Source organism: Bos indicus x Bos taurus, chromosome 4 (genome assembly GCF_003369695.1).
Source record: "Bos indicus x Bos taurus breed Angus x Brahman F1 hybrid chromosome 4, Bos_hybrid_MaternalHap_v2.0, whole genome shotgun sequence".
Classification (NCBI taxonomy): domain Eukaryota; kingdom Metazoa; phylum Chordata; class Mammalia; order Artiodactyla; family Bovidae; genus Bos; species Bos indicus x Bos taurus.
In genome coordinates this window covers 1,767,423-1,791,236 of record NC_040079.1, presented here as the reverse complement: position 1 = coordinate 1,791,236, position 23,814 = coordinate 1,767,423, and the positions used below count along the sequence as shown (strand labels likewise).

Sequence of the window (23,814 nt, the reverse complement as noted above, 5' to 3'; positions counted from 1 at the left end):
TGTTCAGGGGGTTCAAAGGATGCAAACAGTTTACATAAGGTGATTTTTAAGCCCATCTTTACACAAACAAAGACACTAGAAGCCTAACAAACTATAAATCACTGATAAGAGGTTTCTCAGAGTGAGGCAGGTGGATTATACGTGTTATTGAACCTTTCTCATCCACAAATGTTGCATTTTGAAGATGAATACAAGACTGTATCTGAAGGAGAGGTGAGATATGTGGTCCTCATAACGTCTTCAAATATCAACCACATCAGCTATGCTTTTTGTCAAGAATTACAAAGTAACAATTGCAAGGCTAAATTTTTAAGCAAGTTCAGTTCAGTTCAGTCGCTCAGTCATGTCCGACTCTTTGCGACCCCATGAATCGCAGCACACCAGGCCTCCCTGTCCATCACCAACTCCCGGAGTTAAGTCCATCGAGTCAGTGATGCCATCCAGCCATCTCATCCTCTGTCGTCCCCTTCTCCTCCTGCCCCCAATCCCTCCCAGCATCAGAGTCTTTTCCAATGCATCAACTCTTCCCATGAGGTGGCCAAAGTACTGGAATTTCAGCTTCAGCATCATTCCTTCCAAAGAAATCCCAGGGCTGATCTCCTTCAGAATGGACTGGTTGGATCTCCTTGCAGTCCAAGGGACTCTCAAGAGTCTTCTCCAACACCACAGTTCAAAAGCATCAATTCTTCGGCGCTCAGCCTTCTTCACAGTCCAACTCTCACATCCACACATGACCACAGGAAAAACCATAGCCTTGACTAGACGGACCTTTGTTGGCAAAGTAATGTCTTTGCTTTTGAATATGCTATCTAGGTTGGTCATAACTTTCCTTCCAAGGAATAAGCGTCTTTTAATTTCATGGCTGCAGTCAGATGTTCTATGTCACTAAGAAGAAAGACCCATTTCCTTAGGATAGAAAACACACAGATAGTAAAACAGTCCTGAAAGCTGAAACACTTGGACGGAGTGAAGGAATTTTTTAAAATGGGAATTTTCCTTAGATGTTGAAGTTTAAAAAGAACAAATACCTTAAAATTTATATAAAGATTACTGCTGCTGCTGCTAAGTCGCTTCAGTCATGTTGGACTCTGTGCAACCCCATAGATGGCAACCCACCAGGCTCCCCCATCCCTGGGATTCTCCAAGCAAGAACACTGGACTGGGTTGCCATTTCCTTCTCCATTGCATGCAAGTGAAAATTGAAAGTGAAGTCATGTCCGACTCATCGTGACCCCATGGACTGCAGCCTACCAGGCTCCTCCGTCCATGGGATTTTCCAGGCAAGAGTGGGTTGCCATTGCCTTCTCCGGATATAAAGCTTAGCAGGCACTGTACTAAGAAGTTCACATACATATGCTGATCTAGCCTTATCCATACAAGCATGGGATTCTCCAGGCAAGAATACTGGGTGGGCTGTCACGCCCTCCTCCAGAGGATCTTACAACCCGGGATGGAGCCCATGGCGCTTACACCTCCTGCGTTGGAAGGCGGGTCCTCGCCGCTAGTGCCCCTGGGAAGCTCTGTTTTAACCTCACCGGAGCCCTAAAGTGGCAACAGTCAACTATTTATCATCGGAATCCTTCCCGTTACGAGTAACAGAAAACCAGACCTCAACTGCCTGAAGCTTAAAGGCAAGTTATTCACTCAGGCTAACTGGAAAGACTCAGAGTTGGGTTAAAGCCCCTGCAGGACTTAAACTACCGCACCAGGGCTTGGACTCTGTCCAAATCTACGGCACTCAATCTCCTTCTGAGGTTCGGGACAGCCCCCAACAGCTTCCGGCTCTCACCTTGTGAGAAGACAGCCAGCACAGCCGCAGCTTCACATCTTTCCTCGTTCCTGCACTCAGCAGGAAGAATAAAGGAATTTTCCCGTTGCTCCCACAAGTAGACAGAGTCCATCTGATCGGACCCGCTCCATATTGTGCTCGTGCCAATTGTAAGTCACTGTGGCCAGGACACCAAGACTTTTTGCTGAGCTGAGGCTGGTCGTATGCTCCATCCCAGGACGCCTGATGGAGCAGGGCTCATGGATGCTGAGGGGAGGAATAAGAAATGCCCCCTTTATGTACAGAACCCAAAAGTAAGACCTACCTGACTGATCCCAAAGCTCTGGTGCGCTCTCCTCTGTGCTGGAGGGACACTCCAGTCACAGAACAAAAGATTCTCAGACCAGTGACCCTGCCTTGTCTCCGAGCCCCATCACCAATTGGAACGTCAATCAAGGTTACAGTGTTTGTTGGAAAAGCTTCCAATAGTATGTGAAGATTAATAAAATTCACTTCATTAAGAATTTAATTTGGCTTTACCTAAAAATTTTAGCTGTTTTTAGTCAGTTTCTACAAGCTTCCAAACAAGACTGGCCACCTTACAAAATTTAATTCCACTAGGAAAGAAATCACTACAGATGGTGACTGCAGCCATGAAATTAAAAGACGCTTACTCCTTGGAAGGAAAGTTATGACCAACCTAGATAGCATATTCAAAAGCAGAGACATTACTTTGCCAACAAAGGTTCGTCTAGTCAAGGCTATCGGAGAAGGCAATGGCACCCCACTTCAGTACTCTTGCCTGGAAAATCCCATGGACAGAGGAGCCTGGTAGGCTATAGTCCATGGGGTTGATAACAGTCAGACACGACTGAGCGACTTCACTTTCACTTTTCACTTTCCTGCATTGGAGACGGAAATGGCAACCCACTCCAGTGTTCTTGCCTGGAGAGTCCCAGGGACGGGGGAGCCTGGTGGGCTGCCGTCTATGGGGCCGCACAGAGTCGGACACGACTGAAGCCACTTAGCAGCAGCAGCAGCAGCAGTCAAGGCTATGGTTTTTCCTGTGGTCATGTATGGATGTGAGAGTTGGACTGTGAGGAAGGCTGAGCACCGAAGAATTGATGCTTTTGAACTGTGGTGTTGGAGAAGACTCTTGAGAGTCCCTTGGACTGCAAGGAGATCCAACCAGTCCATTCTGAAGGAGATCAGCCCTGGGATTTCTTTGGAAGGAATGATGCTGAAGCTGAAATTCCAGTACTTTGGCCACCTCATGGGAAGAGTTGATGCATTGGAAAAGACTCTGATGCTGGGAGGGATTGGGGGCAGGAGGAGAAGGGGACGACAGAGGATGAGATGGCTGGATGGCATCACTGACTCGATGGACTTAACTCCGGGAGTTGGTGATGGACAGGGAGGCCTGGTGTGCTGCGATTCATGGGGTCGCAGAGAGTCGGACACGACTGAGCGACTGATCTGAACTGAGGGAAAAAAATCTTCAATGAAGCTTCTAATTGCCTTGTTTCATCAATATAATACCATTCATTCCCATGTTACGTCACTAACGTGGCCTTCAACAATCAACGATCTATTTCCAACCAACTTGGTAAGTTCTTTAGACCTCGCTTTCAGAGGAGTGGAGAAAAAAGGGACTATTTGCATTTTGTATGTTGTCTCTGTACTTTCAGCTGAACTTCATTTGAATGAAAGTTGAAATAGTACAACTGAGTCAGTGTCTCAAGAAGCTTCTGTTGGTCTCCGGGTTGGGCCAGAGTGCGGCGTTAAGTACTGGATCCAAGCTCACCTCTAACGACTAAAAAGCCAAAGACATGTACGACACAGTGGTTTTCGGACTCTGGACAACGGGTAGTGCGTGATGTGATGCTTAGAGAAGGGAAACCAGGGGGACCCAGGCGAGTCCAAGCCACAACCGAGGCAAGACGGCGGCCCGGCGGCCCGGGGCCGGCGGGCTCCAGGAACCGCGCGGGGCGCGTGGGGAGAGAGCCGCGGAGAGAGCGCCCCGGGCCCGGCCGCACGCTAGCCCGTCCCTCGCGACCCCGCGCCCCGCGCTCCGCCCGCACGCCTGCGCGCGCGCCGCGCCCCCGAGCGAGGGCCGGGCGAGCGAGCACGCGCGGCGCGGCCTGTGCAGCGCGCGGCCGACGAGCGCGCGCGGTAAGAAAGCCCCGCCGGGTCATAGTGGGCGCCCGGCAGGGCCGGCAAGCATGCGCGATGCGGCGGCAAGCGGGGCGGGACCGGCGAGCATGCGCAGTGTGGCAGAGCCGCGGCGGGCCTCCGGAAAGCGGCTCCCGGCCCCGGGAGGCAAGGGGCTGATGAGCATGCGCACTGGTGCTAGCCTGGCGCGACGGTGGTTGCTAGGCAACGGCGAGCCGCGTCGGTGGAGGGCTCCGGCCGCTGTGGGCGTTGCGGTGGGCGTTGCGGCAGGCGGGGTGGATTGCGCTGCAGATGTGGTCTCCGGTAGGGAACGCGGGAAGGAAAGGAAGGGGACGCCCTGCGAGCGAAAGCGGTCGGCACTGTCCCCAGGACAGCCCACCTGCTCCGCGGCCATCCCTTGGGAGGGCCTGAAGGGTCAATGCTTGAGAATCCGTTACTGAAACCCTTCACGTGTACAGTTGACCCTTGCACTCAGAGTGAACTGCTGATTCCTCCCGTGTGCTGTGCGCGGATGTTCTTCAATAAATAACGTGCTATAGCGCCGTATCCTCCCTGGAGGAGGACGGGAGGTGGGGGGGCGGGGGGGGGGGGGCTCCTGGGGCTTGAGCGTCCTGGGGACTTGGTCAAACTACTGGTACCCAGGGACCCGAGGACGTCATTTTACATATGTCTCTGTGCTTCTGGCCAACCTAGGTGCAGTCTCATCAAAAACGTAAAACAAGGGATTCCTAAGTTATAAAACGTAATAAGACAGTGTCCAATTGTCTTTTAAAACTTGGGTTTCTCTTGTATGCCTGTGTTTTTAACTAGCGTGTCTATAAATTAGCTTAAAGTCACTTAGACAAATTGGTAACTAATTACTTTGGCACCACAGTAGTGGTTTTTTGTTACCAAGTCCTACATCTTTTAACTAATTGTTAACAATGGAATTTACAAAGAAAGAATATTCCTATTAATTTTAGCTCTAAATACTGGGTAAGGATTAACTTTCTAGCCCTACCATTGCCACAGACTAATTATATAATTTTGGAGGAGTCAGTAATCTCCGGATGCGTTTTCTCATTTTAAAATGAAGTTAGTGTGTGTGCGTGCACGCACGTGCGAGCTCAGTTGCGTCCGACTCTTTGCGACCCAAAATGAAGTTGGACTATACCTCAAAAAAATGAAATTGGACTAAATACTTGAAAATAGTTTCTAATACTGAAATTTAATGACACTATAGGACTTACAAGGGGCACCGTTTTTAAAAGCTCTTATCCTGATGTTAATCACAATGGCTTACACGAGATAAAACTGTCAACTGCAGATGGTTAGCTGTGATTATTGAACAATTTTTAGGATGATGTAAATTGTACTCTGCCAGGTTGTGGGCGTTTTGAAAGTAGAAGATTCTGGTAGTGATCTTTCAGCATTTTAAATGTCTTCTGCCATTTCTCCAGCCTAGACTGCTGTGATGAAACATTGGAAGGAAACTTCGTTCATGCTTCTCTTGAAGCCGGAATGTAAGGGGAATGAGGTTGCCATGGAAACGGTCACCTCACTTCTAGGGGATCTTGGCAGCAGCTAAGCCCTGACTTTTCTCATTCTACATTTCTTTTTGGACACTCTCTCCTTAGGAAGTTCATACTGTGGGACTAACTGGATGTAGGTGTCCATCCTGAGACACACATGAGGGATTACTTCCTTTCTCCTCTTACAGTCAGGCCCTCAATACTGGTCCCTAGATGACTTCAACAGGGTACTGTCTCTCCCCACCCCAGTGTATTTTGGCGTCTTGTCTTCTCAGATGATAAAGAATCATAAGATATACCCTTGTCTAAAAACTGACAGGGTCAACTCCGAATTCTTCCTCCAGCTTTGAAGGGAATTGGGCTGTGTCATTTAATCCTGACAGTCTTGCATGGAAAGTGCTGTGCGTGTGTCTTGAGATGGGAAAGCAGACTCAGATATGCTATGTATTTTGCAAACAGAGCAAGACTGGAACCTGGCTCACATTCTGTAGTCTGTACCCTTAGTGGGGGTAAGTCACAGAGCGCTCCTCCTCCATCCCAGGGCATCCACTGTTCCCTTCTCCTCTGAAACGCAAACCTCTGCTGAGTTCTGGAATGCCTTTGCTTTCCTCATGCTTTGAGCAGCATGTTCATCGCCCACTCTTTGTCCTTCAAATCCCAGGTTTAGTATTATCTCTTTAAGAGGCTTCCCCGAAGTCTCAGATGGTAAAGATTCTGCAATGCAGGAGACCCACGTTCGATCCCTGGATCAGGAAGATCCCCTGGAGAAGGAAATGGCAACCCACTTGAGTATTCAAGCCTGGGAAATCCCATGATCAGAGGAGCCTGGCGGGCTACAGTCCATGGGGTTGCAAAAAGTCACAGCAACTAACACTTTGACTTTTCAAGAAGCATTTTGCTTACATTCTCTGATCTTTTAGTCTGAAATTTTGTTGTATTCACACATGATATCACTATATTTAGCAATGGATTGTTCTCGGTCACATTAATATGTTTCCCCCAACTCACTGGAGAACTGCTTGAGGACAGGGCCTGATCCAGATGCAACTGGCTTGAATTCCTCCAAGACCATACCTCGGAGCGTGGGCTGTGGTGGTAGGCGGTCCTGTCCTTCACCATCGGTTAGACCCTCAATTGATCTCTTCCCCATAAACTTCACCAGATGTTTTATGCACACTCTAACTTTGACTTTCTGTTGACTTTTTTACAGTGGAAGAATTAAAGGACTGGGATATGAAATGATTATATACTTTGATATAGCTAAGCAACAGCTTCTCCTGAATCAGCATGTTAAGAAATAAGGTACACAATCCTGTTTAAAACACATTGTTTTACTCATGAATATGTTTTAACTCAGCTATTTGACCGTATAAAAATGGTTTGCAAACCTTGCATCAGTGAGGCACTGCCAGCTGTAGTGCTTGGTGCTAGCATTTCTTAGCTGCAGAGCAATTTTATTTTGTATAAGTTTTCACCAAAGAAACATGCACTTAAATGCAAGGTTCTCTGTAGTATAAAAGAAACAAGCTTTGCCTAATCTAATTATAGTGAAACAATGTGCTCGGGCATGCACAGCTTTTATAGGTCAGAATGTATTTATTCTTGTTATGATTAAGGCCTTAGTAATTAAGTGAAAAGATGTTACTGTGTCCTTAACATAAATGAGACTGGCCTTTGGTCCCCCGACTTGGGTAGCGATCCATGCAGCATTCTTTACTACTGGATCTGGTCTGGTATGCCATCAAGGTTGAGTATTAAAGTGTAAGCTTTCTTGTAAATGGGCCATTAGATAATGTAACCAAAAGGCTTTTTTCCTGCTTTTAGGGTCATTCCTCTAAACAGGATAACTTAGCAGTCACTGCAGTGGCTTTACAAGATCACATTGTACATGATCTTCAACTTCAAAGTCTTTCAGTAGCAGATTATTCTAAGACAAGGGTACAAAAGACAGGGAACAGATCCACGTCTCTGAAAAGAAATGCAAAGGCAGCAACAGATACTGGACTGAAGAAAACCACACAAGGTGGCCCTAAAGCGGAAGATCCAGAAAAAGAATATGTTCTGGATCCAAAGCCACCACCATTAACTTTAGGTAAGCTGATCTCATCACTCTTATTTTGACTTACTAGAGCTAAAGAATCTAGTTGAGATGAATAGTACCATTTTCTCTGATACAGAAATTATTTTAATTTATAATCTTACAGAAAGATATGTGTGTACTAAAGTTTAAAAACAGTGGTGGAAAAAAAAATAAAAACAGTGGTGGGGACAGTTTGAGCAAAAATTAAAGATAGTAATGATAAATGAAAGTTGCTGGGTCGTGTCTGACTCTTTGTGACCCCATGGACTAAACAATCCATGGAATTCTCCAGGCCAGAATACTGGAGTGGGTAGCCTTTCCCTTCTCCAGGGGATCTTCCCAACCCGGGATCAAACCCAGGTCTCCCGCATTGCAAGTGGATTCTCTACCAGCTGAGCCACAAGGGAAGCCCAGTAATGATAAGTAGAGCAAGAATAAGTAAGAGGACAATAAAGTAAATATCTGTTAATCTACAGTGATAGAAATAAATCATTGAATAAATAATAGGAAAGGCTCTTTCTTACAGTCGATTAACAGCTATTAAATATAGTAGATAGGGGCTAGAAATAGGAAATGACCATCTGGCCAAGACCATAATGACAAAAAGCAGCCACATCACTTTGCCGACAAAGGTCCGTATAGTCAAAGCTATGGTTTTTCCAGCAGTCATGTACAGATGTGAGAGGTGGACCATAAAGAAGGCGGCAGCCAAAGAATTGGTGCTTTCAAACTGTTTTTCTGGAGAAGACTCTCGAGAGTCCTTTGGACTTCAAGGAGATCAAACCAGTCAGTCCTAAAGGAAATCAACCCTGAATACTCATCGGAAGGACTAACGTGAAGCTCCAATACTTTGGCCACCTGATGTAAAGAGTCGACTCATTAGAAAAGACCCTGATGCTGGGAAAGATTGAGGACAGGAAGAGAAGGGGACAACAGAAGATGAGATGGTTGAATGGCAACACCGACTCAATGGGAGAAAGTGAAGGACAGGAAAGCCTGGTGTGCTGCAGTCCACGCAGTCACAAAGAGTCCGACGTGACTTAATGACTGAACAACAAGCACAGAGATGACAGTGGTACCCGGATGCTGGAACCAGCAGGGAGTGGTGCTGAGACTCGGACCTGGGCGCAGCCTCAGAGCGTCGCCCCAGGGCTGTACTCACTGCACAGAGAAAGCGGCGGCACCTTTACCGCGTGAGGAAGTCTGGGGCCAGGCTCTCAGAAGGGCGCAGGCCCCTCCCAGACACTCCTGCCAGAGAAGCATCTCTCAGTCTGCTCTGAGGACGCATCAGTTGGCCCACAAGGAGGGTCCTGCCCGGGCTCCACAGAAGCGTCAAGAGAAGCAAAGACCGAGGTGCCAGGCCAGGTCCTGAGGGGCCCAAGGGGCAGCCAGCTGAGCACATGTGCAATTGGGGCAGAGCAGACGGGCTTCAGTGAGACTAGGAGGACGCCCAGTGGGGCAGACAGATGAATCAACAGCGCTGGATCAACAGGCCGAGCTGAATGGGACCACGCGCTCAGGTCCCGTGACACATTAGCATCTGGGGAGGCCCAGGGCAAGGCGCGTGAGGCTCCTTTACACGGCTTTACAGTGTTAACAGACAAGTGCAAGCTATTGTAAGCTGCAAACCTAGGAACAGAAAAGGTTTTATTTATTTATTTTCATTTTTTGCAAGGGAGGGCAGATCCAGCCATGCACCCAGGAGGAGGCTGGTGAACATCAGCCAGCTTCCACCATAGATTCACAGGGTTAAGAGGATTTGTCCCTGCAGTTCCCTCATAGCTTGTTGGTAAATCATCTGCCTGCGATGCAGGAGGCCCAGGTTCGATTCCTGGGTCAGGAAGATCCCCTGGAGAAGAAAATGACAACCCACTCCAGTACTCTTGCCTGGAGAATCCCGTGGATGGAGGAGCCTGGCAGGCTACAGTCCACAGGGTCGCAAAGAGTCGGACACGACTGAGCGACTTCACCACCACCACCAAAGAACAGAGGAAGGATGTTCTTGACGGAGACAGAGGCACACGCAGGGCTCTGAAGCAAGGCAGCTCGGGTGCCTCAGTTGCTGAAAGGAGAGTGAGCTGCGGCCTGGTGAGCGAGGGTAGGGCAGAAGGGGAGACTGGGGAGAAACCGGGAGGGGCCGACTGGGAGGGGGGTTGTGGTTAGAACTTCTGTTGTGATGAAATATGTCAAGTTCACCACTGCAGCCATGTTAAGCGTGTCGTTCAGTGGCGGTAAGTGCGCTCCCGCTGCCCAGCGGTCATCGCTGCTGTCCATCTCCACAATGCCTTCATCCCCCCAGACTCTGCCCACTTACACACTCCCAGCCCCTCTCCCCACCTTGGCAACCACGAGTTTCCTCTCTGTCTCTCAGAATCCGACCACTTTGGCTCAGTCATTTAATATCTGTCCTTTTGTGTCTGGCCTGTTGCTCTCAGCGTAACGTCTTCAGGGTTCTTCGTTCTGGCAGTTGCAGCACTATCAGAACCTCCTCCTCGTTTAGGCCCACACACGACCCGCTTGCCGGCATGCAGCACGTCTGTCCATTCCGTCGGTGGGCGCTTGAGTTGTTTCCTGTTTCAGTTACCATGTATGGTGCTGCCAGGAAGCTTTTTGTACAAATACCTGTTTGAGTCTCCACTTTCCATTCTTTGGGGCATGTGCCAAGAAGAGGAATTGCTGGACCGTGTGGTAATTCTATATTTAATTTTTTGAGGAACCGCCATAAAATTTTTTAAATGATGCTGGGCCTGGAGAGGAGGTTTGCTGGGGACCTGGTGGCGGAGCTACAGGAAAAGCAACTACTAAAAGGTTCACCCGAGCACTTCTTTGTTGCTGGGATGGACAAATATTTTCCCACCAGTTTCTGGTGGTCCCTGAGTGTCCTACCCCCTTATTGGGAAGAGATATACTCAGTGAACTGGGGACCACCCTTGTGATGGGAAGTTTTTCAGCCCCCAGAGCTCTACAGCTCCTGGTCACTACTGAAGAACCCGTTACACCTTCAATAGAGAGGGACCAAAAACTATGGGAAGACAAAATTAACCCCCAGGTGTGGGACCAGGGGATTCCTGGACGAGCCCACCAAGCTGAACCGGTCACCATTGTCCTCCGAGATCCCACTCGGTTTCCTAACCGGAAACAATATCCTCTCAAAAGAGAGGCTCGGGAGGGACTACAGCCTTTAATAAATAAATTCCTCGCTTGTGGGCTATTGGTCCCCACCAGTTCGCCATATAACACCCCAATCCTCTCAGTAAAGAAAAAAGACGGAACCTGGCGAATGGTTCAAGGTCTCCGGATCATAAATGAAGCTGTAGTCCCCCTCCATCCCACAGTACCCAATCCCTATGTAATCTTGGGAGAAATCCCACCCAGTGCCAAGTGGTTTACAGTCTTGGATCTCAAAGATGCATTTTTTTGCTTACCACTGGCTAAAGAATCCCAATACCTTTTTGTCTTTGAGTGGGAGGCCCCAGGAGAAAAACACCAACAGATGGCTTGGACAGTATTACCTCAGGGGTTCAGAGATAGCCACCACCTGTTTGGACAAGCCCTTAGCCGGGATCTCCTAGATCTGGACCTGGGACCTAATGGGAAAATATTACAATACGTAGATGACCTACTAATCTGCTCTCCAGATGAGAAAAGCGCCCAACAACATGCAATTCAGGTTCTAAACTTTTTGGCAGAAAGGGGATATAAAGTCTCCTGTGCTAAGGCACAGATGGTCGAGACAAAGGTCACTTACCTGGGAGTTCAGATTACACACGGGTCCAGGAGGCTGTCCTCTGATCAGGTACAGTAGCCCTCCCCCACGACTCGAAAACAATTGCGAGCTTTCCTGGGGCTAACTGGTTATTGTAGAATCTGGATACCCAACTAGGGTCTAATTTCCCAGCACTTATATGAAAGCTTAAAGGGACGAGATGATTCAATCCCACTAATGTGGGGAACTCCTCAAAAGGAGGCAGAGGCTACACTAAAACAGGCCTTAACTCAGGCACCTGCCTTGAGGTTGCCAGACCCAGAAAAAGCAGTCCAACTTTATGTCCATGAAAGAGAGGGAATAGCCTTGGGAGTGTTAACTCAGAGGTTGGGATCTGAGCCCCAGCCTGTAGCTTACTTATCCAAGAGGCTCGATCCAACTGCCCGAGACTGGCCCCCCTGCCTTCGAAATCTTGTACCTATTGCAATCATGATAGAAGATGCTTTAAAACTCTCCTTTGGGAGCAAACTAACTATTTTTACCAGCCACCAAGTAAAACAACTCCTAAATGGGAGAGGCCATTTATGGATGTCTGATCAAAGAATCCTCAGATATCAAATAATGCTGATGGAAAATCCAGGCCTCACTATATCCCCTTGTGAGGTTCTTAACCCAGCCACCCTCCTCCTTACCCCCGAGGGCTCTCTCCCATTTCAGTCCTGTCTAGAAACCTTGGACCACTGGACAAAACCCTGAGAGGGATTGTCAGAAGATCCTCTGACCAATCCTGAGGAAATCTGGTACACCGATGGAAGCAGCTTTGTCTTGGATGGAAAAAGAAGAGCCGGGTATGCAGTAGTCTCCAATTTTGAGACCATAGAGGCTAAGCCTCTGCCACCAGGTACTTCAGCCCAATTAGCTGAGCTTGTAGCCCTGACTTGAGCTTTACAGCTGGGAAAAGGAAAAAGAATAGCCATTTACACTGACTCCAAGTATGCCTTTCTGGTGCTACATGCACATGCGGCTGTTTGGAAAGAAAGGGGCCACTTGACCACCGAGGGTCCCCAATCAAATACAGATGATCAGATTCTTCGACTCTTGGAGGCAGTCCATCTGCCCACTGAGATTTCAGTCTCCCACTGTAAAGGACACCAAAAAGGGAACACGGAAGTGGCACGAGGGAACCAAGCAGCTGCTCAGGCAGCTAGGAGAGCAGCATTACAGAACCATGACCTAATAGGGATTGCCACCTTAGTTCCACAGACTAGTCTGCCAGAAACTCCTTCATATACTGAAGGTGAGACTCTTCAAGCTAAGAGCGAGGGCTTTCAAGAAGATCATATGGGGTGGTTCCAAAAGGAGGGACTCCTTTTTCTGCCTGGGAACCTCCAATGGAAGCTGGTTAACTCCTTACATGCCACCACTCATTTAGGAGAAAAGGCCCTCCAAAGATGACTAGAAAGGTCCTTCAGAGGAACAGGCCTCCAAACAACTGTAAGACAGGTGGTCTCCTCTTGTCCCACTTGCCAGTTAAACAACCCTCAAGGAGCTCGAAGACCCCAGCTGGCCCAGCCTGCCCAACGACATGGGGCCTACCCAGGAGAGGACTGGCAGGTGGACTTCACCCAGACACCAGTTTCCCAAGGGTATAAATACCTATTAGTCGTGATAGATACATTCACAGGATGGATTGAACGCTTTCCCACCAGGACTGAGAAGGCTGAGGAGGTGGTAAAAAAACTGCTCCATGAAATCATTCCAAGATTTGGTCTGCCCAGGTCATTACAAAGTGACAGTGGGGCATCCTTTACTTCTAAGGTCACCCAAAGAGTCTCAAAAGCATTGGGCATTACTTATTATCTCCATTGTGCCTGGAGGCCTCAATCTTCAGGAAAAGTAGAAAGAGCCAATCAATTCTTAAAATCAGCAATAAAAAAGATAACCCAGGAGACCTCCCTGGGATGGAAGGAGGCTTTACCAATAGCTCTCCTCCGCACTCGCATTGCCCCTAAGGAACAGGTTGGTCTTAGTCTTTATGAGATGCTATATGGGAGACCTATTGTTTATGTCAATGACCTCTTCCTAGATCCAGAGGCTCAGACCCTCCAGTCTTATACCATAGCCATTGGGCAGTTCCAACAGGATATATGCTTGTGGGGTATGAGCCAGGACCCAAAAGATTCTAAAGAGTCACCACTATATGCTCCAGGAACTCAAGTCCTAATTAAAGTCTGGAAAGACAGGTCCCCAAAGGCTCAACTCCAGCCAACATGGAAGGGCCCCTACCCTGTAATACTTTCTACCCCCACAGCAGTCACATGCTAGTAAAGTAATGCTCAAAATTCTCCAAGCCAGGCTTCAGCAATATGTGAACTGTGAACTTCCTGATGTTCAAGCTGGTTTTAGAAAAGGCAGAGGAACCAGAGATCAAATTGCCAACATCTGCTGGATCATGGAAAAAGCAAGAGAGTTCCAGAAAAACACCTATTTCTGCTTTATTGACTATGCCAAAGCCTTTGACTGTGTGGATCACAATAAACTGTGGAAAATTCTGAAAGAAATGGGAATACCAGACCACCTGACCTGCCTCTTGAGAAATTGTATGCAGGTCAGGAAGCAACAGTTAGAACTGGACATGGAACAACAGACTGGTTCCAAATAGGAAAAGGAGTACGTCAAGGCTGTATATTGTCACCCTGCTTATTTAACATATTATATGCAGAGTACATCATGAGAAATGCTGGACTGGAAGAAGCACAAGCTGGAATCAAGATTGCTGGGAGAAATATCAGTAACCTCAGATATGCAGATGACACCACCCTTATGGCAGAAAGTGAAGAGGAACTAAAAAGCCTCTTGATGAAAGTGAAAGAGGAGAGTGAAAAAGTTGGCTTAAAGCTCAACATTCAGAAAACGAAGATCATGGCATCTGGTCCCATCACTTCATGGGAAATAGATGGGGAAACAGGGGAAACAGTGTCAAACTTTATTTTTCTGAGCTCCAAAATCACTGAAGATGGTGACTGCAGCCATGAAATTAAAAGATGCTTACTCCTTGGAAGGAAAGTTATGACCAACCTAGACAGCATATTGAAAAGCAGAGACATCACTTTGCCAACAAAGGTCCGTCTAGTCAAGGCTATGTTTTGTCCATTGGTCATGTATGGATGTGAGAGTTGGACTGTGAAGAAAGCTGAGCGCCGAAGAATTGATGTTTTTGATCTGTGGTGTTGGAGAAGACTCTTGAGAGTCCCTTGGACTGCAAGGAGATCCAACCAGTCCATTCTAAAGGAGATCAGCCCTGGGTGTTCTTTGGAAGGAATGATGCTGAAGCTGAAACTCCAGTACTTTGGCCACCTCATGCGAAGAGTTGACTTATTGGAAAAGACTCTGATGCTGGGAGGCATTGGGGGCAGGAGGAGAAGGGGATGACAGAGGATGAGATGGCTGGATGGCATCACTGACTCGATGGCGTGAGTCTCAGTGAACTCCGGGAGTTGGTGATGGACAGGGAGGCCTGGCGTGCTGCGATTCATGGGGTCGCAAAGAGTCGGACACGACTGAGCGACTGAACTGGTGGCAGAGGGCGGCTGGTGGGTGGAGAAGGAGCCAGAGGCCTGCAGGCGGGAGCTGCCCTGTGAAGGGGAGCCCGGGGCCGGACAGAAGCTCCGACCTTCTCCGCAGAGCTGCTCGCAGCGCTAGTCCCGTCCTGTATGCGGTGTCGCACGGGAAGTGCGCAGCTTGGCGCACACGACAGTGGTTCGTGACCGCCTTCCGTCTGCACGTACAGCTTCCGGAAACCATCAGGAGCCTCAGCACCGTCACCTGAGGCTGTAAATTACACCAGGACGAGCGTCCGGATTTGGAATGAAAAAAACATCTTAGCATTATGCATGTTAGCTACTGCTGAGGTGGGACTGTTAGGGGAAGCACGCTGACTAAAACCGCCCTCCCTGGCCAGGCACCACGGTAACCATTTGCATGAGTTGTTTTATGACTGGAGGTCCTGGTAAGGAACATGGAACTAATAAGCCACCACCCACACGAAGAGTGCGGGAAAGGTCAAAAGGAGACACCACGTGTCCCACCACCTCCCAGAATCCTCCTCTCTGGCTTCCATCTTGGCTGAACAGGGCGTGCACCAGCAGGAAGGACCCTGAGTCAGAACGATGGGCTAAAGACGGCCTGGAAGCTAATCCCATCACGTAAAACCAGAGCCGCGAGCCGCGTGGCAGAGCTGTTCTGGGTCCCCTTACCCTCCTGCTCTCCGCCCAGGTGCCCTTTCCCAGTAAATCTCTGGCTTTGTCAGACATGTGTCTCCTTGATCAATTCATTCCCGAATGTTAGACAAGAGCCTGGCTCTGGGACCTGGTCGCCCTTCCTGCAACAGTCCCACACGCTCTTAACTGTTGCCCAAACCTAATACTGCTCTAGGGTTCCCATCTTTTCTTGCCGCCATGCTGGGCTCTCAGCGTCCTCTTTGTCTGAATCCCGTGTTGACTTCGCCACGGAGACTACCCTCTCTGGGTCTGTGTCTGATCGTACGTTTGAACAGACTCTTCACTCCAACTGCTGTTTCGTCTACCAGTTTTTCTCGTTATCCTTTATGATTTGGGGGGTTTCCATCTTTACCCATCCTTGAGATCGCAAAGATGTTCCCGTCTTTTCGTCACTACTTTTGAAGTTTTGCATTTCACTTAGATCTCAGCCCAGTTTATTTTGCAAATGATTTGGGGAACATTATTTCATGTAACAATTAAAGTTAGATTCTTCCCTCGAATCATGAGCCTTGCTTCCTTAGCTGGCTTGTGGCACCACGTTGCGTGTGCAGCGAGTTTTCTCTGTTTATCTGAGAGAGGGAGAGGGGGAATGTGCATGATTTGGGGCTTCTGTTTCTATGTTAGTATCTCACTGTTTTCATTCATAAAATTTTGTAATACGCTGTAGTAACTCGTAGGAAAAGAGCCAAAATCTGCCCCCCAGAATGTCTTCCAAAAATATACTCTCTCAGTACATTAAAATACAGTAGGTGACTTTTTGTTTTATCTTCATGGAGACATTGTGCTCGCAACTGGACAGTTGCTCTGCGGGACTGGTGCGGCGCTGTGGGCCCTGGGCCTCTGCTCTGCACCCTCCCGTGGACTGCAGCCCTGAGGCTCTCCTGCCCCTTAGCTTTCTGCACCCCGCAGTGCCATTGTAGCAGGAACTTCTGGGGAACAGCGTGTGAGAGGCCCCGTCCAAGGGAGCAGACAGGAGACACCCGTGTGCCGCTCTGACGTGGCCTGTGGCTGATGAGAGATTCTCACAGGGAGAGCTCCATCTCACGATGCTGGAAGGGCTGCCTCCTGCTGTCCGTGTTGCTATGGACGCATCTGATGTGCTTCTGGCTCCTGGTACTTTGGATCTTTTTCTGCCTCTGCAGCATCACAGTGACCGGACTTGGGTGAGTCCTTCATTCCGGCCTTGCTGGGTGCTCTCTGGCTAGAAACAGGTGTCCTCTTCTGGGAGACGTTGGGCTATTTTCTTTAAGTTGTGTACTCTCTGTTTTCTTTTCTTTCTGGAATGCCTGACTTTCAGATGTCAGACTGATCCTTGAGTTTTCTTATTTTCTGTCTCCTCCTTTACCGTGTTCTTCTACTTTGAGATTACCTTAGCTTCCTCCTCCAGTCTTTTGGTTGACTCTGGTATTTCCATTGGACACTAAAACGTTTCTGTCTTCGAGAGCTCTTTCTCGTACTCTGAGCGGGCCTGTCAAGGCCTCCCATTCTTGTTCCGCAGACCTAGCACTTCACTCTCCATCCCTGAAGGCAGCCCTGTGGGTTGATGCTGTGTCCACTCAGTGGCCTGGGGCCACGGTGGGGAGAGCGGAAGCTGTGCTGACGCCCCCACCACCACTCTCCCGAGCTCCTCGTGGTTCCTTCTCCAGAGTGAGTGCTTCCACTGGAACAGATGCTCTGGGCCTGCTCCAGGGTAGACACGCAGAGGATCCTCAAACGTGGCTGAGACAAGGACTGATTCTAACGGGTAACTGTACATCATAAATTTTTAGCAAGGGAAGAACTGGGTTGATACTTATTTTACAAAGGTCACTGGCAGCAGAAACAAGCAAAATTGGAGGAAGGCAATGCCGAAAGCTGAAAGAGAAGTTAGCTGAGAAATGAGGAGACCTTTGGCCAACACCTATGAAAAATTCGTAAAATAGGATATCAGCCCGGCCTGCTTTATAGAATCATTGTGAAAATGAAATAGATATGGGGAATTTTTTGTAAATAAAAACAACATAAATATAAGATATTATTCACCTTGAGAGTCCCTTGGACAGCAAGGAGATCAAACCAGTCAATCCTAAAGAAAATCAACCCAGAATATTCACTGGAAGAACTGATGCCGAAGCTGAAGCTCCAATACTTTGGCCACTTGATGCAAAGAGCTGACTCATTGGAAAAGACCCTGATGCTGGGAAAGATTGAAGGCAGGAGGAGAAGTGGACGACAGAGGATGAGATGGTTGGATGGCATCACGAACTCGATGGACTTGAGTTTGAGCAAGCTCCGGGAGTTGGTGAAGCACAAGGCAGCCTGGCGTGCTGCAGTCGATGGGGCTGCAAAGAATTGGACACGACTGAGCGACTGAACAACACCAAATTATTCTCCTTGACTTCTGTTCACCCGTATAAAAGCAGCATTCTAAATACGGTGGAATGAAGTAAGTAATGTGAATGTCTTGCCTTAATATTTGCAAAATAATGTCATTAAAATGCTGCATGAGTTACCACCCTCTAAAATATACTGGACTCACATTCCCTCTTATTTGCATTTCAGCACAGAAGTTGGGCCTCTTTGACCCTCCCGCGTTGCCACTGTCGGCGGATGAATGGGACAGAGTGAAGCAGAGGTCCGTTGAGCAGGGGGACTCCATGCAGCCGTGCCCGATATGCAAAGAGGAGTTTGGACTTCACCCGCAGGTGTTTGACGTGAGCCTTAGATAAGCAAGCCTGCGGGCATTCTCCGGTGACTGGACTCTGAACTGGGGATTAAGAGGGTCCACCTTCTTTCTTCAGTCTCTTCCTCCCGCTTGACCCTCAAAGACTCAACATTTTCTTTTCCATTAGTTAAGTTTGTATATGAGAAAGAGCTAAACACCCTCACTGAACAGTCTTATTTACTGATTGCTCTTAATTCTCAAGTACAGAATTTGTACAAGACTGTTCCCACTCCACCGACTGTGCCCAGCAGGGGTGGGGAAACCCAGCTGGCAAGGTGCACAGAGCAGAAGAGTGGGGATCATTTATGTTGTGTTGAGAAATGAAATCCTAAAAGGAAAACCGAGGTCTAATATCTCCAAAGAATCTGTGGGAGGGTCTTTAAGTAAAATCTTATAACGATTTTTGTTATGAAAGTTTACCATAGTTAAGACTGATGATAATATAGCTAATATACAATCGGTCTGTGTCATAGGTTTTTTTTTTTTCCTATACATACTTTGACTAATTAAACTTCAATCTCATGGAAGTTAAGGGGCTCTGCTATTCCTAGAATCTTTTTTTGTTTGTTTTTAGCAAATGACCACCCTGAGTAATTTCTCTCATGTGTATCATTATGCTTCCTACACAGAAGCACTAGGAACTTTGCTTTAAAAAAAAAATACAGTAAATATATTTATAAGGAGGCTTAGAATTCACAGCCTAGGAATCCCAGGCTTCATCTACCAACCTGGCACATGAACTCTCAAACTTCATTTGTTTTAATAAGTTTTTATGGTTAATGAGTTAGTTCACAGTCATAAACTTTTGTTCTTTACTAATTTGAACTCACACATTATTTTAAACATACTTATTATGTTCTAGTTCTCTATCAAGACCTAATCTCTTAGGTACATGAAGGTTGGGTATTTCAGAATGATTGTGGTCCTTAAAGTGCGGAAGTAGCTCTGGGACGATTTAGCCTTTAGTGAAAGAGCCGCGAGGAGTCTTTCTGGCCCCAACAACCTCTTCCAAGTGTCTGCAGCACAGACATTTGGTCCGATGGTGATGTGAGGAAGGGAGGCTTGCAGCTGAATATCTGAAGGGGGAGCAGGGTGTCACACACCCAGCGTTTCTCCCATTCTGCTTTTTATAAACTTCTCACTGTAACAGTTTTGATTATAGATACAGACACGTGTCTCTCGTGTTTCTAGTTCTCAGGTTTAGCTCTCCTTTGGTGGTGTTTACTCACTCAGAGCAACCCCGTAGACTGTAGCCCACCAGGCTCCTCTGTTCATGGGATTCTCCAGGCAAGAATACCGGAGTGGGTTGCTATTTCCTTCTCCCTGGGTAGGATCTTCCCCACCCAGGGACTGAATCCCAGTCTCTTGTATTGGCAAGCAGATTCTTTACCACTGAGCCAACTGGGAAGCCCAGTTTTTCCTTAGTCAGCATTTTCCCAACGTTTGATCATTTCAACTCATGTGTCTCTGAGGTGGGCGTTATATCCCCTAACCGATGAGGAAATAAACACTCCCCGTGATCCACAGCACGCTGCCTCAGGACATGAGCTCAGCAGGGCTGGGATCCAACCCTGACTTCGAGGACACTGTCAGTGTGTTTACCACCATTGAGTCATTCAGTTTTCTTATCTCAGAGAACACTTGCCAATAACAACTATTCATGAACGTTTAATAGTATACTTTAAATATACAGAGTTCAGTTCAGTTCAGTTGCTCAGTCATGTCCGACTCTGCGACCCCATGGACTGCAGCATGCCAGGCTTTCCTGCCCTTCACCATCTCCCAGAGCTTGCTCAGACGCATGTCCATCGAATTGGTGATGCCATCCAACCCTCTCATCCTCTGTCATCCCCTTCTCCTCCTGCCTTCAGTCTTTACCAGCACCAGGGTCTTTTCCAGTGAGTCAGCTCTCCACATGAAGTGGCCAAAGGATTGGAGTTTGACTTTCAGCATCAGTCCTCCCAACGAATATTCACGACTGATTTCCTTTAGGATTGACAGGTTGGATCTCCTTGCAGTCCAAGGGACTCTCAAGATTCTTCTCAACACCACAGTTCTCAAAAGCATCAATTCTTCAGCGCTCAGCTTTCTTTACAGTCCAACTCTCACATCCATACATGACTACTGGGAAAACCATAGCTTTGACTAGACAGACCTTTGTCAGCAAAGTAAGGTCTCTACTTTTTAATATGCTATATAAATTAGTCATAGATTTTCTTTTAATCTTTAATTAGCTTTTTAATCTTTAAGGAGTAAGCGTCTTTTAATTTCATGGCTGCAGTCACCATCTGCAGTGATTTTGGAGCCCCCAAATACACTCTCACTGTTTCCACTGTTTCCCCATCTATTTGCCATGAAGTGATGGGACTGGATGCCATGATCTTAGTTTTTTGAACGTTGACTTTTAAGCCAACTTTTTCACTCTCCTCTTTCACTTTCATCAAGGGGCTCTTTAGTTCTTCTTCACTTTCTGCCATAAGAGTCGTGTCATCTGCATATCTGAGGTTATTGATATTTTTCCCCACAATCTTGATTCCAGCTGTGCTTCATCCAGCCCAGCATTTTGTATGATGTACTCTGCATATAAGTTAAATAAGCAGAGTGACAATATACAGCCTTAATGTACTCCTTTTCCTATTTGGAACCAGTCTGTTGTTCCATGTCCAGTTCTAACTGTTGCTTCTTGACCTGCATACAGGTTTCTCAGGAGGCAGGTAAGGTGGTCTGGAATTCCCATCTCTTGAAGAATTGTCCACAGTTTGTTGTGATCCACACAGTCAAATGCTTTGGCATCAATAAAGCAGAAGTAGATTTTTTTTCTGGAACTCTCTTGCTTTTTCGATGATCCAAAGGATGTTGGCAATTTGATCTCTGGTTCCTCTGCCTTTTCTAAATCCAGCTTGAACATCTGGAAGTTCACGGTTCACGTACTGCTGAAGCCTGGCTTGGAGAATTTTGAGCAAGACTATGTGGACCTTTGTCGGCAAAGTCATGTTTCTGCTTTTTAATATGCTGTCTAGGTTTGTCATAGCTTTTCTTCCAAGAAGCAGGCTTAAACGATGATAATTTAAAAGGACCCACGTTAATGAGTTTTTGCAATTTAGGCTTCTTGGTGGCAGTAAGTTTCAAGGATCGGTTTTAGAACTTTCTGAGTTGTATTTATTTTGATATTTCTTCCATTCTTCCCATTAAGAAGAGAAGTATAGACTGAATAAAGGGGTGCTGGTGGGATGAGGGGATGATTCATTAAAACTGGGAGGTATCCCTCAGGCCGGGTGGCCCAGGGAAGGCTGGGCCCCCGTGCCTCTCATGCCTTGGAACATGCGCTCCTGGCGAAGCTTATCTGCTGCACCCCCCTCCAGCCCAGCTCCCTCAGAGAGACTTCAGGAACGCGGAGCAGGGGAGTGGGCTGCATGCTGGCTGGCCTGGTCTCACCCTTCCCTGGTCCTTCCTTCTGGAAGAACCAACGGCCTTTCTCTTCATTCAGTCTAAGCTCCTTTGTTCCAGCCCAGAATATCTTTAGACAGTCTGGACATAACATCTCAACCCAGAATATTATAGCATCACCGACTCAATGGACATGAGTCTGAGCAAACTCTGGGAGACAGTGAGGGACAGGGGAGCCTGGTGTGCTGCAGTTCATGGGGTCACAAAGAGTCGGGCACGACTAAGCGACTAACCAACAACGGGATACCATTATTCAGTGGGAATGTGGGCCTCGGAAAGGTGGAATTTTCTGGCGGCCACCCTTGCCCTGCATTTAAAGGAGAAAAAGTAATTCATGTGTCTCTGGGATTTAGTGCTCATTAAATTTGAGATAGCAGTTGAGTTGAACAGAGTCCTAAGAAAAGGTGTTTGCTTTCTGTCCTCTGCACCCTGCCCCCAGCCTGGGTCCCTGCCAGCTGTGCTCTTTCTTGGGATCTGCCCAGAAATACTTCTCTTTTATAATCATCTCATTTTTAAATATACACTTATTCTGTAGCAATATTCTGTTCGTTTGATGTTTCAGATTGTTGTTAAGTTTCTCTTGTGGAGATTATATACCTGTGCCATGCTAAACTTTAACTCCGAATATTGTAAATATCAAGGTTGTTAATCTGCTTCTTAACTTTTTCAAAGAAGCAACACAGCTTACCTTTCAAAGAGTCAGAACTTTTCTTTTAATTAATGCATTTATGCTGCTTCTCCTTTAAACTAATTTAAGCTTCAAACCTCCTTTGTCTTCTCTGAACAGGTGCTGCTCTCCTGCTCACACGTGTTCCACAGGGTGAGGAGCCCCCTCCGCGCCCCCAGGGGCCACGGCGCCCTCCGAGCTCAGAGGGCAGGGCCGCCTCTCACCTGGGTGTTTGGTCCCTCACCCCTGTCCCACTCTGGGCGACCCCACGGATTGTGGCCCACCAGGCTCCTCTGTCCATGGGATTTCCCAGACAAGGATACTGGAGAGGGTTGCCTTTTCCTCCTCCAGGGGATCTTCCCCACCCAGGGAGCGAACCTGCATTGGCAGGCAGATTCTTTACCACTGAGCCACCAGGGAAGCCCTCTCTCACTTCCCGGCTCTGAAAAGAGCCACTTATTTTATCCATAGTCACCACTGATGGCTAGAATTTGGTTTTAGAGTAGGGCTCATCCTGTTTTGGAAATTGTGACTTCTCCGTGGCGTTAGAGCTGCACATGTCCCCACGAGAGAGTGTGGTTAGTGACGTCCTCCGGCGTGGGCGAGCCCCGCTCCCTCCGAGTTCACTGCCCGGTCGCCTGAACGCAGGGACATCCACCTTCACACAGGGCTTCTCAGAAGTGTTTGATGTGCCTGCATGTACATTCTTGAAAAATATCGTTTTTCATGAGGAAGGTGTTAACATCTGATGAAACTTCTTCCCTTCATAATCTAAATTGGGCCAAGTCTCATAATTATGCGAGAAAAGAAGACTATAATTACCTGAGAAGTAAAACGTGTTGTTTCTACGTAATTACTCGTGAAATTTCAAGTGAAATGTTTTCCTTCAGGCTTGCCTTCAGGCTTTTGAAAAGTTCACAAATAAAAAAACCTGTCCTCTCTGTAGAAAGAACCAGTACCAAACGCGGGTGATCCGCGATGGGGCCCGACTCTTCAGAATCAAGTGTGCGACCAGGTGAGCAGCCCGAGCCCGAGATGTGTGCCCGCCCGCACGGGGCAGGCCAGCCCGGGCGCGCTCTGGGGGCTGCGGGGTGTGGGTCTTCCCTCCGCCGGGGCTGTCCCGGGCTGACAGCGCCCTGTGCCCTAGGATCCAGGCGTCCTGGCGCGGACACGTGGTCAGGAGGTGGTACCGGGACCTGCGGCGGACGGTGCCACCCGCAGATGCCAAGCTGAGAAGGAAGTTCTTTGAAACCAAGGTGGGTGTGACCCTGACGTGCCTGCGGGGCGTGACACCCTGAGCCAGGCTTCAGGTTTAGGCTCTTTCAAACGGTGGAATGCCGGCCCCTTAAACTGGCTTTCAAACCCCGACGGTAAATACTTTCAGATTCCCTTTTCTAGTCACCTCATGAAAGAGAAGTCGCTCAGTCGTGTCCGACTCTGCGACCCCAGGGACTGTAACCCACCAGGCTCCTACGTCCA

At 47.9% G+C, this 23,814-nt stretch overlaps 1 protein-coding gene across 2 annotated transcripts in view; it reads left to right on the top strand.

Moving 5' to 3' along the window:
* The first annotated feature begins 4,067 nt into the window (after positions 1 to 4,067).
* Positions 4,068 to 23,814, top strand: part of RNF32 (ring finger protein 32) — a 39,645-nt gene continuing 19,898 nt past the window's right edge. The window contains exons 1-7 of one of the 2 annotated variants that reach the window (XM_027538478.1): positions 4,068 to 4,243; positions 6,662 to 6,753; positions 7,276 to 7,543; positions 18,059 to 18,201; positions 22,456 to 22,488; positions 23,226 to 23,350; positions 23,483 to 23,591. In XM_027538478.1, the coding sequence (XP_027394279.1) occupies positions 6,739 to 6,753; positions 7,276 to 7,543; positions 18,059 to 18,201; positions 22,456 to 22,488; positions 23,226 to 23,350; positions 23,483 to 23,591 (693 nt within the window). In that variant the 5' untranslated portion in view covers positions 4,068 to 4,243; positions 6,662 to 6,738. Of the gene's footprint in view, positions 4,244 to 6,285; positions 6,547 to 6,661; positions 6,754 to 7,275; positions 7,544 to 18,058; positions 18,202 to 22,455; positions 22,489 to 23,225; positions 23,351 to 23,482; positions 23,592 to 23,814 lie in introns of those variants that run through there. The other variant, XM_027538479.1, reaches the window with a different exon arrangement.